The sequence below is a fragment of the Lycorma delicatula genome, chromosome 3, assembly GCF_047948215.1.
Source record: "Lycorma delicatula isolate Av1 chromosome 3, ASM4794821v1, whole genome shotgun sequence".
Lineage (NCBI taxonomy): Eukaryota > Metazoa > Arthropoda > Insecta > Hemiptera > Fulgoridae > Lycorma > Lycorma delicatula.
Window position 1 is genome coordinate 36,253,874 of NC_134457.1, and position 14,073 is coordinate 36,267,946.

Consider the following 14,073-nt stretch of genomic DNA (forward strand, 5'->3'; position numbering starts at 1 on the left):
CATCATTAAAGTCAAGGTTAAGCACATTTTCATGATCTTACTTCGCAGTAAAGTCATCTTATCTAAATAAGATAAGATGATTATTATAATATAATATATATATATATATATATATATATACATATATATATATATATATATATATATATATATAAGGTTAAGCACATTTTCATGATCTTACTTCGCAGTAAAGTCATCTTATCTAAATAAGATAAGATGATTATTATAATATAATATATATATATATATATATATATATATATATATATATATATATATATATATATATATACATATATATATATATATATATATTATAATAATATAATAATTATTATTAATATTAATAATATATAATATTATAATTATATTATATATATATATATAAAATTATATTTTGCAGAAAGCTATTTGTTAATACTATTATTAAAAAAAAGTAGTTATCTGTCAGATTTTTTTGCCTATAAATATAGTACTTATAGTATAATACATATAATATTATTACATTAACAAAATATTTTTAATGACCCATTTATAAATAGGTTTACTATTTTCTCTGTAATACTTTTATTAATAATAAATATTGTGTAATGTTATCAATATTATAGCATAAAAAACAAATGAATTTTTTTAACCGTTCTCATGTTCTTTTTGTCGTCGTCTTTCATATTTAATTTCACTTTCTTTGTTTATATTTTTGTTCAGTAGAAGTAAAATGTTTAGATACAATTTTTTATAAGTAAATGAAGTGGTTTATAATCTTGGGATCACCAAAACTGGAACGTTTATGGAAAGTGGTCAACTTTCAAAAAAAAAAAAGTAGTTTCGAGTGAGCCGAAGATTATTTTAAACAGATTGTCAAATTTACTTACAAATGTTTATTTTTACCCACTGGTGTCGCTATTATTTTCAACGAGTTTTAATAATTTTTTTAACGGCGTTTTAGTAAAACTCAATAATGAATCAATATGAAATCTTACCGATCAGTATTTCTAAACGATAAATGATAAAGTGAAACTATTTAAATAAAAAAAGAAAGTTTTTTCTTCAATAATTTTATTTGGATGTTTATAATATGGATAAATATTTAATATTAAACCCAAAATTTTGCGGTTATTGAAGTGGTAGCGTCTCGGCTTTTCATCCCGAATTCCAATCCCAGTGACGCAAAGTATTTTTCATACCCTACATTTAATCCCATTTCCTATTCCCACGTACACGGTTGTTTGAAAACGTGTATGGTGAATTAATTAATCAAACAAAAAATTTAATGTTTTATTAATTTTAAGACCCAGTTATGGGAAAATAAATAGTTATTAAGTATCTTATAAAATAAACTCTAATATAAACATAATGATGATGCTTACCAACCGAATGTATTTCAACTTAATACAATGTTGCTAATCTTTAATTTACGTGGATAAAGTGGCAAACATTCTCTTAAATTAATTCATGAATTATCTTTTAAAATTAGTATCTACTCAGTTTAAATACTCGAGAGAATAATTAGAGAAGTTAGGTATGTCCGAGAAATTATGATTCTGCGCAAACAAAACCTGTTTTTCGGTCCAACAAAAAAGAAGAATGAAATAAATGTACTATTATATGTTGTTTACGAACTAATCCTTCGGAAAATTTTTTGCCACTTGTTATGTTACACTTTATTCTAGTTGACGTATAATTTATGATATTTTCTCATACCGATTGCCATTGGATTACATAAGACCAATTGTTGACCTATAATTTCGTTTCAGTTAAGGAATATAATCTCAAATAACATAAAATATCCGATCTGATAAACTCTAATTTATGGATGCAGTAGAAAAATTTAGATAGTAGCTGTCTCATAAATTTTCGTTTAATGATACTAATCTAGAATTGTCATCTTCTACAAAATATATATGTTAGAAAAAAAATGTTAAAAATTTCTATGAATTCTTATTAATGGACCACACCCACATATCCTGATCATGGGCCAATAAAACCATGAAGATATTATAAGAACAAAGAATACTAGGTAGAGAAGCTTACTCATTTTTTACCACCGATGCGTTTAGAATAACTTATAAATTTTATTTTCCATGAACAGTGTAATGACATATTTTACGTTGGCTTTGTTAAAAATAAATAATTCCTTTTATTATATATGTACGTAACAGTTTGATTGGAGTAACAGATTCAGTGCTGACTAATATCCGGATTGATTTTTTAGGATTCCATAATACATAAAATTACGAAAAGATGATATTTTTCTCTATGCAAATTCATTTTCTTCTTAAAGAAAAAAACATTTCTTATTTTCACGCTTGAAAATATTAGAAAAAGTATTTTGGTAACCTAATACAGCTTCCTAGTTGTTGAAGGAGGGTGTTTTAGAGAACTTTTGTTACACAGTAAAAAAAATTATATGTATCAAATTAAATATGAAAAAAGAGTATATACTCATTTCTCAGAGTACGTTTTCATGTTTAAGGCCTAAAATAATAATAATTATTTTGTTTTAGTTCTCAAAAGTATATGCTTATCACCCAGTTACAGTTTATTACTTTGTGTTAAATGAATTTTTAGTTTATGAATATTACAACCTTCACTGGGATTCAAACCAAGAACCTTCCAGATAAAGGCAGAAATCCTATCACTTTGCCGCAGGCTTTGAGGATTATAATTGCCATTATGATAATAGTAATAATAGCTTTATTCATATCTTTAAATAACACACATCTCGAAGGAGTTATTTAAATTGCTTATTTTATAACCTTTGTAATTTAATTTATATCTCTTTTTCATTTAAAAAATGTTAGGTACTTCAAAATACTATTTGCCAAATCCTCTCGTGTGATTGTGCACCACACATTACCTACCCTTTCATTATTTATTTAATGAAACCTTTATTTTATTATGATCATAAATTTGAGAAAAAGATTAGCATATAATTGCTTAACTGTCAAGAAAAAAAAAATTTTAACAAATCTGAAGGGATAACTGCAGTTACAATAATTGCATACTAGCTGCAACATACATTATAATTTTTCAAGAGTCCGCTTCCTATATTAAACTTTATTTTAATTTTCACAAACGCAAAGTAGAGAACTTAATTGAACAAAAATTTATTCTATAAAAATTTCAAGAATATTGTAGAAGACTTCATTAAATTATGAACTATCTTTTAAATTTGTTAAAACGAGAAACTTTGTCTAATTTATAAATTTAGTCTCCATTTTAATAAACTGACTAGCCCGCTGCCTAGTGGTTAACTAGTCTTCGCAAATCAATTGTTTAACAGCTAATTTTCGAGTCGAAGATTCTGAGGTTCAAATCCTAATAAAGGTGAGCTTCTTTTATACGGATTTGAATACCAGATTGTGGGTACCGGGGTACTTTGGTGGTTGGGGTACAGTTAACCAGATTTCACAGGAACAGTCGGCCTGAATTTGTTTATTGTTTATTTATTGTTCACTAATTGAACAAATTATAACGTACATATTAGAAAAATAATATATATTTTTTAATAAACAGAAAAATATTTTAATGAAAAAAGAATTATAGCGAAAAAAATTTAAATAACAGTTTGAAATTTTTGTAAAATTTAAAACGGAATTGTCCCCCACCCTCCCCTACCGGTGGTGAAGAGATTTTTTTTTCAAGAAATATTTTGTTTTGGACTTTTAGATGAAAAGTGTGGGGGGGGGGGTCATTCATCTAAATAATAAATAAAAATTTAAATCCTAAGAATAATTCGCATAATATTTTTTTAATTTTATTTTCTTATAAAAATTCAATAAGGAAATTATGTTGCCCATTTTTTTTCAGACTTGAAACGAGATAAAAAAACTACCTGAATGAGACTCAAATAACTTGAATGTGATGTAAAAAAAGCTTTCAGTAGCAAGTTATATGGGAATACTAACTCAGTAAGAAAAGTGCGTACGTAATTTAATCTATTTAAATTAACATTACATACTCTTATATTTACTATTATTTAATCCATCAAATTATACATCCTTAATAAAATTAAGTGATTCTAACATCACTAAGAAATTATAAGACATTTTTTTTTATACATAACATTTTAAAAAAATAGTTTATTGTATCTCTTTTTTCTTTTAAGTTAAATGTTCTTACATGCTTCTAAACAAATCCAAAAGATTATTTTAATTTAAGAAAAAAATTTGATCAACTTACTCAAGAATATACATATTGTCGTCGCTTGTTCGTGGTTCTACCAGGACATTGAGAGACAACAAACCAACAATTTCTTCTTAATTAATTTCTTATTAATTCTAATTAATTATTTTTTTATTAATTTGTCTTAATTGTTAAGGAAATTTATTATTCTAGAGACATATAAACAAAATAAATAATAAAAATAATTAATTTATGACATACAAGATAGTAAGATTTGTTTAATGACAATTAAATTATAAAAACCAGACTACAATTCAATTTACTAAAAACCTTATAATGACCGATGACCACTAGAACCTGATATTACATTAAAACAAGATAACACTAGAAAAGTCTTAAGTTCAACTTAATATTTGCAAGTATTACTTTACAATTGTAAAGTAATAATTGTATATAATTGTAATAATTGTAAAGTAAAGAATTGTTTACAATTCTACCCTACACACTATGAATGAAGAGAATACTTTCACTTTCACTCCTCTTTACCAATAACTCACCGAACAAGTTCCTACATTCACCAACTGCCCTTGCTGGAAAACTCGTGACGTACTTTTTTATCATTGTTATCACACACTTACTGATATCGCCGTCACCGCAATCATGTCGAACTCGGATTTGCAAAACTAATCTGTTATTGCCTTGTTGTCACGACTGCGCTGACCATAGCCTCGCATAGTCTTCGTCGTCTGCGTCCTTACGTTTTTCTATAAATTCTTATTCCGTCCGGTAACCCTTCTGGTTGAACAACAGCTTTCAGAGGTGCCATTATCTGAATTACAAAGAACACTGTTAAACGATTCGTTACTACAAGAAAATAATCCTTTTTAGTTCCTTCTGGATTCTTCTTTTCATTATTATTTTTCTCTTTCTTTCTTCTTAATTGATAGAAATCCGTTATCCTGGTCCGTTATACTCTTCCTGTTACAATATAATTGAATTATATAAACATATCTTATCACATTATATTTTAATACACAATTTCTAATATCAAAAATAATTTGTATATAATAAAATCATTTAAATTATAATTTTTATAAATATTTCTTTGTTTTCCGTTTATTATTTATTAAATAAGGACGTATTAAAAATAAAAACATTCTTATATTTGTAAAAAATAAATAATAATAAAGGTTATTTAACAATGGATCATTTTATATAATAGACAATAAGATTATTTTAATTTTTATGGAGGTAGAAAATATATATATAAAGAGGATGATGTATTCTTTTTACTAAAATTAAAAAGGTTTTAATCTGACTACCGTTGATATGGTTTTATCTTCATTTGTTTCCTACGTTCTAGAATGGTGTATAATTTATAAATTTAGGGTTTCATTTGATAAAAGTTTTCGTTTTTGTGAAAAAAAACTGATAAACTTGTATTTATTTTAAAATAATATTTTTATTTATTATTATTAAAAATTAGAATTTTAACATTATTTATTATTCTATTTTTATTTTTTTATTTATTTATATTATATTAAAAGTAAATTTAAACAATATTATATTTATATTTTTTTACAAAAATAATTTTTGACGTCATTGCATCTTTTTATGTTGTTATTGTTCTGTATTATAATGTTTTTTTTAATAATACGTATTTCATTTTATAGTTTTCTGTAGTTATAGTATAGCACGATTTTAATTCCCTGTAATAATTTCATAATATTCATTTTTATCTGTTTAATGTGTTTTTAATTTCATATACATTATTATTGTTTCTTATTTTATATTTATAAAAAAAAAACATAATTAATGTTTACATATACACGTTTATATATTATTTTAAATTATTTTTTTTTTTAACTATGCGTTGCAAAATATAAACAATTTTATTTTAAAAGAATAAAAATATCTTTATAATTTTTTTAATATTAAATTTATCATTCTAACTTAATTAACGGTTTTTACTTAAATTAAATTTGTTTTACGTAAAATATTTACATAATGTATAGATTCGGATATAAATTTGATTAATATAGTAAAAATAATATTTTGTTTATTTATTTAATTTTTTAATTCTGATTTTTTTTTTAAAAAGAAACATTTTTTTAAAAAAGTTGCAAAACTGATGTTTTAATTTGCTTATTTAGTAAATTCAATTACTTTAGATTAAGTGGGGGAGGGGATATTTAAACAAGTTATACGCAAGGTGATCTAGGCGGTAGCGTAGTACAGAAGTGGGGGTATTTGTAGACAGGTAGGCGCGTAAAATAGCGAGCGAGTACCAACTTACTCGTGATAAACAAAACAAACGGGGTTGACGGCGGGTTGTTTAAAAGATTAGCGGCTTCAGATCCGGACACCGGCACAGGAAACGAGGATGTCGTCTACGAAGGGTGTTAATACCTTGCGATGGTCGTTAGGCCTCCTTCTAGTAATTATTGCTTTAAACATCGGTAGCGTATCTGGTGCTAAAGATAGAGATCCTGAAAGAAAAGCTTTATACAGGTTGGAATATATAGATATTCAGAAAGTTCTTGAAAATCATCGTATGTTGACAAATTTCATTAAATGCTTCCTTAGACGAGGACCGTGTACACCTGAAGCCAGAGATTTTAGAAGTAAGTACAAAATTTTACTATTATTTAATTATCTTAATTTGTATTATACAGCATTTGTTCAGTTTTATTGTTTAAAATAATTATTTTTTGTCTTCTTAATACACTAATTAAAAAAATAATTTAAATAGCTAAATTAAATAATTTAATCAAGCTAAATTTTTTATATTTTCTTGTTATTCATAATAATAATGGTATTTTTAAATTAACACAATTTTATCTTGTCTTAAGTAACAACTTTTTATAAAAAAAAAAAATGTTAACTAACAATCAACAATTTTTTTATAATCTAGTTTTTTTTTAATATTATCTATAATATAGCTGTAGTTTCACACATTTTAACAATTTTATCTGTTATAACCTTTGTTTTTTTTATTCTTGATTAGTTTAAAAACGACTGGATATGTGTTATAACATTTTCAGGAACCAAAATTTATTATAACCAGTTTGTATTTGCCTATTGAATTGTAGGATCTTTAAATTTGTTCTATATTATTATTATTAGTAATAATTTTACAATCTACACTGCATTTAATAAAAAAATTTACAAAGGTAAAAATTAAAAAATTACAATAGAGTTAGTTTTCATACTAATTAAATATTTTTTGAAACTTTGACAGAGCTTCACCGTTCTGTAATTTATTTTCTAGGGACGTTTTTTAAGCAAACCTTTTCTTAGATAGAAATAAATTTCATAAGGTTGTCAACTGTAACTCTGAAAAAATGTATTTTTATATTTTCTCTTAGGAATATTTTAGTCTGTAAATAGTTATTAGTAAACAAAGTAAAGTATGAGTCAATGCAAAATGTTATATGTTAAAATAAAAATAAATGGGATATAAATAGTTAAAACCGAGTAGAGAAATAGTATTATATAAATTTATACTTTGTTAAAAGAACATATATATATATATATATATATATATATATATATATATTAATTTTTACCATTATATAAATACATATGTACACTCATAACATAAATTTATTTGTTTAAACTACTCATTTATTCTTTGTGTAAAAATCTATATCCGAAGTTCACTATAAGTAATAAATCGATTATAATTTTATTTACCCTAAATGTACTTATTAGAGTACATCTCTATCATGTTGGTTTTATAAACATTTTACTATAGAATTTTTCAAATATCTTTTCCAATCTGTTCTAATACATTTTTAGATGAAAAAATATTTCAACTTAAAAGATGAATGTCAAGAATGTCAAAACTGATACTTTTTGATTTTTTGGAAGAATTTTTTTGCTTTGTATGGATATAAGCAGTACATAATTGTTTCTTGGTATTCTCATACAAGTTTTAAAAGTTGTACAAATATTTTGTTGGTAAAACAACCTACTTAAGGGAATAGGGGTGCATTTTTTGAAAAACTTTTTGTGCACTTGTTGAAAAAAAATAAATAGAAAAAATTTCATGACTGTAGCGAAAATTGAGGTCCAGATTTTCTTATGTAAATACACAGCTTTCTCCTCCTTTAACTTATTTGCTAATAAAAATACTTGAAGAAAGTTCTAATATATAACAGAGAGTTCTAATAAAAAAAGAGAGTTCAAATATATTGGTGTAGAATTTAAAGTGATATATCTTCATATTATATTTCACTAAAAGGTTTAATGAATAAACGTTTTATTTTTAATATAATTTGATAACATTACCTAGAAAATCTTATGTTTTTTTTTTTAATTTTGGTTGATGATTCGACCCCCTTAGTGAGAACTGTTCATTTTTTATACGATATCCTATTTTATAAAGCTCTTTAGTAACAGGGGCAAAAATTAAAGCAAACATTTTAAATACTTTCTGTTCCGTTTAACTTATTTTTGAAATTTGAGTCGCGTGCTACAAACCAATTCTACAATTTTATTTTTTAATTTATTCGTAATTGTTAAATTATAGTAAAATACCTCTGCAGGAAAATTAAAACAAATTATATTTGTAACAACCTCGTTAAAAAAACATTTATCGAAACTGTGGAACTAGATTCTACACTATACAAGATAAGAATTGCTAATTAGATAATTCCCGCGTATTTTGTTTGTATTGCTTATATTTAACCAAGTAAGATAAATAGACTTAGATTATCTGTTTTGTTATAATGTAAAATTTTCAGATGGAACATAATATTAAGGAAGTGGATAACAAAATTAGTTGTAGATCTGAGTTTACCAATACATTTCTTTCCCATAAATTTTATTTTTGTTTCCATTTTACATTTTTAACTAGCAGGAAAATAAATATGTAGATATTATTCAATATTTTGTAATGAAAGTTAGAACATAGTGTCAACGACATAGATGTCATTATATATCCTGTAAAGGAAGGTCAATCATCGTTACGATGTCGTTACCGTTGGAAGACAAGACTAGCATTTTTACAAGTTACTTCTTCAACATTTCCTTTTTAAACTCTTCCTTGCTTGACAAAAATAAAAAACTTTATAAACACAGAACAATACCTTTTCTCACAGTATATTCTTTATTTTTTTTTTTCAATCGACATTAGTTTTTCAGAAAACAATAAACAGTTTTCAATCGACAACATTATCACTCATTGTAAGAATGAAATGTCAAATTCTATTAATTGGAAAATATTTTATTCGATCGTAATTAAATTTTCATCTGCTACGTTTTTTTCTCTTAAGTTATTTGATTAGGATATTAAATTATAGTATATTTGATATATGAAATATTCTCCAATCCAATTTACAATCTTTAGTTTATCTTTTAATGCTTTTTGCTTATTTTTCCCTTAACTCTTCCTCTAGAATCAAGTTTTAATCCTTATTATCTTTATGTTATCCAACTTACCCTGAAAATATTACAACCTTGCAATTTCTGTCTTTTTTAAGATTTCGCTTAAAACTAGTTAAAATTCTATTTTAAATTCCTTTCTTAGCTTATCTTATTACAACTTCACCAACAGCTACAATAGGGTAATAGAAAAAAAAAGTTTTTAAAGCTACTCAAGTTCTTGTTTAGAATGATTCAGTTTTTTTTTAATTCAAGAGTATTTTAACATGCTAAAACGTGAAACATTTCTTAAAATAATACTAATAAAATTGTAGAACCATGAAATGGTTTTTTTTTTTATTTTTTTACGTGCTATAAAATAGTTATTTTTCGACTGGAACAAATTAATTTTAACTACAACAAAAATCCACAACATGCATGCCAACTGTTAATAAATAATACATTTGTTACAAAACAAAGAACCTAAACAAGAACATAAAATATTGTATTGTACTTACAAGAGAAATCCTGGACAGGTAAAACATATGTTATGTTAACCTTATAAAAAACTTTCATCTGAAGGTTAATTTTCAAATATACACGTTTATAATTGAGAATAATAATAATATAAAAAACAAGTAGTAATTTAAGTTTCATTGAGAAAAATTTACTTTTATATAATACTTTCTTTTTTTAGAAACTATCGGAAAAATCCTTGATAATAGTCTTAGTTAATTATTAATTAGTATCTTAATATTATGTAAACATAAAAAATTTACTCAAACTTTTTAGTGATCAAGATAATTATTAATATAAATGATGAATGAAGTAATATGTAGAAAGAAATAAGTTTGTTTTGATGAAAGAAAAAAGGAAGAAAAATAACGGTAGCATAAAATTGAAAAAAAGGTTTAAAAAATTAACGAATTACAAGGTAAATTACAGATAAACATTAGAATAATAATTTAAAAAATGATTAACATAACTACAAGTCAGTTTTTTTATTATTTTAAATTTGAAATAAATACAGTCGATTTAAATAAAAAATTGCTTCTAATTAGGGCAAGAATTTTATTTCCTTTTTTTGGTAGGGGGGGGGGGTAGACTGGCGTGATGCTTATCAACCGTTTTTTGCAAAACCAATGTAGCAGTGCTAAAGCATACAAAATAGTTTTATTTATACTGTCATAGGTAATATTTAAATAAATAATAATATATACTAAATATGCCATTAATATCTTAACCGTGAAAATTATAATACTTAAACGATGATACAATAAATATTATTTTTTTAGCGAATTTTCAAAGAATTTGTAGAAATTACTACTGCACCCGGTCAGATTTTATAAGAGGGTATCAGTGGAAGGCAAGACCAACTTTTCTTTACGTTTTAGGGTCATCAGAACACGGATTCTGTTATTTTTATATACATATGTACGTATGTGGGTATAAGGTATTTTCGTCCGGTCTACGGGACGCAAATCTTAACTGATTTTGATGAAACTTGTAAGGGGTATAAATTCGTTCACGGGAACAGGAGTTAGAGACAAAAACTAGAGTTTCGAATATGTTTTCAAAGTTAAATAAAACCGGAAATCCGTCCTTCTGACGCACTTATTACCACAGAGATTTTTGAAATATATTCATAAACTCATGAAAAATAATAGATCTATCTACTGTTCCATCCAAAAATTGTGTATATCGGAATATACATTCAGATCCTTCATCTTAAACCGTAATTTTACAAGATTCTTCTAAATAGAAACAGTATATATAATTAATTGTTTCCCACAGAAATGGTTATATTGATTTGATGTTATGCACAGCCTCTTCAATTCTTTCTTAAAGCATCCGAAGTACTAGTAACACCAATCTAACTTACTTCTCTGAAAGTTAGGATCACTACTTTAAAGAATATCACTTTCTGAGTTTTATGATATTCACTAACCTATGGTAAACAAACTAAATCATTTGCTTGGCATACTGAAACGTATCACTATATTTGACTTACTGAAAATAAAACATAATAAGAACTATTCCATTTTTCAGTTTCACCAGTATATCTAATAGTGATGGTTGTTTTCTGGAATATAGTTTTGTCATTTTCATGATTATGTTGGATCATTACAACAGTTAAATTATGAGACCAAGCTTATATAAACAAATTATTATACAGTATTTTTTTTTTTTTGCAAGTTAGTTCACTTTCATTTTTAAAAGAAACAAATGTTATACAAAATTAAGCAAAACTGCTCTCAAAAATAAAAATAAATAAAGTTCAATGATTTTTAAGGAATTAAACATCATTTTACATTAGTGACACAACTACTATATTACATCAAAAATATAGGTGTAAACATTTATGTAAAGTAGAAATATTTTAAAATTGAATTTGAACCAAGCTCGTACAATCATAACTATCATAACTACATTACCTAATCCAAAATAATAAAACAAATCATTATAACGAAAAGTTTATATAATGTATATTTACATGAAACAATTATAAAATTTATAACCATAATGTAACGATTAGGACAACCGGTTTTGTTCCATTGTTTAATTTAAAGAAGTGTAAACCACTTAACTTTATTAATAAAAAGAATTAAACCGTATGATTGAACGAAGCGGTAAATGAGAGCGTTCGTTTTTAAAATTATAAATTTAATTCAATTACAATGATAAACATTGTAAACAAAACAAAACTATTTAAAAAATATATAAACGATAAAGTTTATTGACCTTGTGTATTTTCCAATTTATTAAACTAAACAAACGATATATTTTTTTATTCTTTACTTATTGATTTTTTAAGTAAATTGGCTATTATCCAGTGTATGTAAATTAGAATTTTTTTTCCTATTCTTTACCATTTTACCGTTACCAGAGTAAAATAAAATTTGTTAAGCTAAAATACTACATCTGTAAATCATATACGCATTAGTCAGGATAACAGAATGAATATAAAGAATGCGGTAGTGGTTTTTAATAACTGTTTGCGTATTGATAAAAGCTATTATTGTGTGTGTGTGTGTGTGTGTATATATATACGTAAATATATTCATAATTCTACCACTTTTTTTTTCTTTTATTCATATATACGTACAGTTTTATTTGGTTGATTGATTATTTTCGTAAAATTAAACTCGTCCTTATTTTTGTATAAATATTACGATTTTGTCTATTTTTATTTTAAATTCATACATTAAAACATTGTCAAGTTATAATCTCATTCATATCTGAAATGAGATTATAAATTTAGACAATTTTTAACCTTCAGACAGATTATGATGAAACTAATTCAGAATGGTATTATTCTATAGAGAACTAAAACTCAAAAATACATTTTCAGTTTATAAAAAATCTTCACCTTCCGATACATTTTATTAAAATTTAAATGAATTTCAAACCTTCTAAATTTTACGTTTTTTTCCCTTTATTTCTTTAACATGTACTTAATTTTTTAAATATACTTTCAATATGAACTTCAATTATATATAGCACTGAATATATTTAATTTAATTTTTTTATTTGTGGAAACACTCTTTCTCGGACTTCTTACGGAAAATCCCTTCGTACAATATATCTATCTTTTCTTTCTGTTGTTTTAATCTCAATTAATGAATAAATTTCTATTAAATTTCAACATTCAGAGATTTATCAAGATCTTTTCTTTGATAAAGGCATTATTATAAAATTAAAAATTAATTTAATTATTGTAGACTACTGAATTTCTGTAATTCTCCCCCCCCCCCCCCGAATCATAATTTTCCAGACATCAATATATACAGTTATTTTTCTAATATTGTTCCATAATTTTATATTTATTTTACAATAAGAGACCAATAATAAAAGAAATAAGTTTTTTCTATGGAATAATGATGTAAAAATGCCAGACCCTGGCGGGGAATTGATCGTTCTCAAACCAATATAATTAAAAATTGAACCAGTAATAAGAGTAAAAAATTGAAACTAAACAGTATGAAATTTAAAATATAGTCAAATATATGTTAATCATTCACCCATTTTCCTTTTTACTTTTTTTTTAAATAAAAGCCAAAGGGAATTCTTTTAATTTGTTTTTGGCCATCATTCATCACATTGATTTAATGCAGTTATCCATTCCTCTTCGCAAAGTGATTTTTTAATCTCATCGTAAATATTAAAAAAAAAACTCCGTTTTATATACATATAAAATATATATATTTAATTCTCTTCATATGCTCAAAGTACTTGTCTGAGGAATATAGATTGGAAATTTTGTAGCGCATGAAAAATGTCACGCCTGGCCTGGATTCAAACTTTCCGGATGAAAGGCTGAGACGAGACGCTATCATTTCACCATGGAATTCGGCGGAGAGAAGATCTCAATTTACGTACAACTGATATCCTATTATACCAAAATAATTTTTAAGATTATCTCCAGTAAAAGCATTTTCTTTTGTAAATTTGCAATAATAATAATAATAATAATGTAATTTATTATAAAGTTGTCCATGACGGTCAGCGGTAATATTAATGTTTTTAGTTGTCTTTGTTGATGCTGCTTGATGTTCTACAAATACACAAAAATGGATTACA

The 14,073-nt window shown here is 24.8% G+C and overlaps 1 protein-coding gene and 1 long non-coding RNA gene across 4 annotated transcripts in view; both read left to right on the plus strand.

Moving 5' to 3' along the window:
• Nucleotides 1–14,073, plus strand: part of LOC142321502 (uncharacterized) — a 176,083-nt gene that overhangs the window by 42,811 nt on the left and 119,199 nt on the right. For all 3 annotated transcript variants that reach the window (XR_012755647.1, XR_012755648.1, XR_012755646.1), the window contains exon 2: nt 3,811–3,920. This is a non-coding gene — a long non-coding RNA (uncharacterized LOC142321502). The remainder of the gene's footprint in view (nt 1–3,810; nt 3,921–14,073) is intronic.
• The window catches only part of LOC142321501 (ejaculatory bulb-specific protein 3-like), a 39,846-nt gene continuing 32,147 nt past the window's right edge, over nt 6,375–14,073 (plus strand). The window contains exon 1 of the mRNA XM_075359633.1: nt 6,375–6,749. Coding sequence (XP_075215748.1) covers nt 6,509–6,749 — 241 coding nt within the window. The 5' untranslated portion in view covers nt 6,375–6,508. The remainder of the gene's footprint in view (nt 6,750–14,073) is intronic.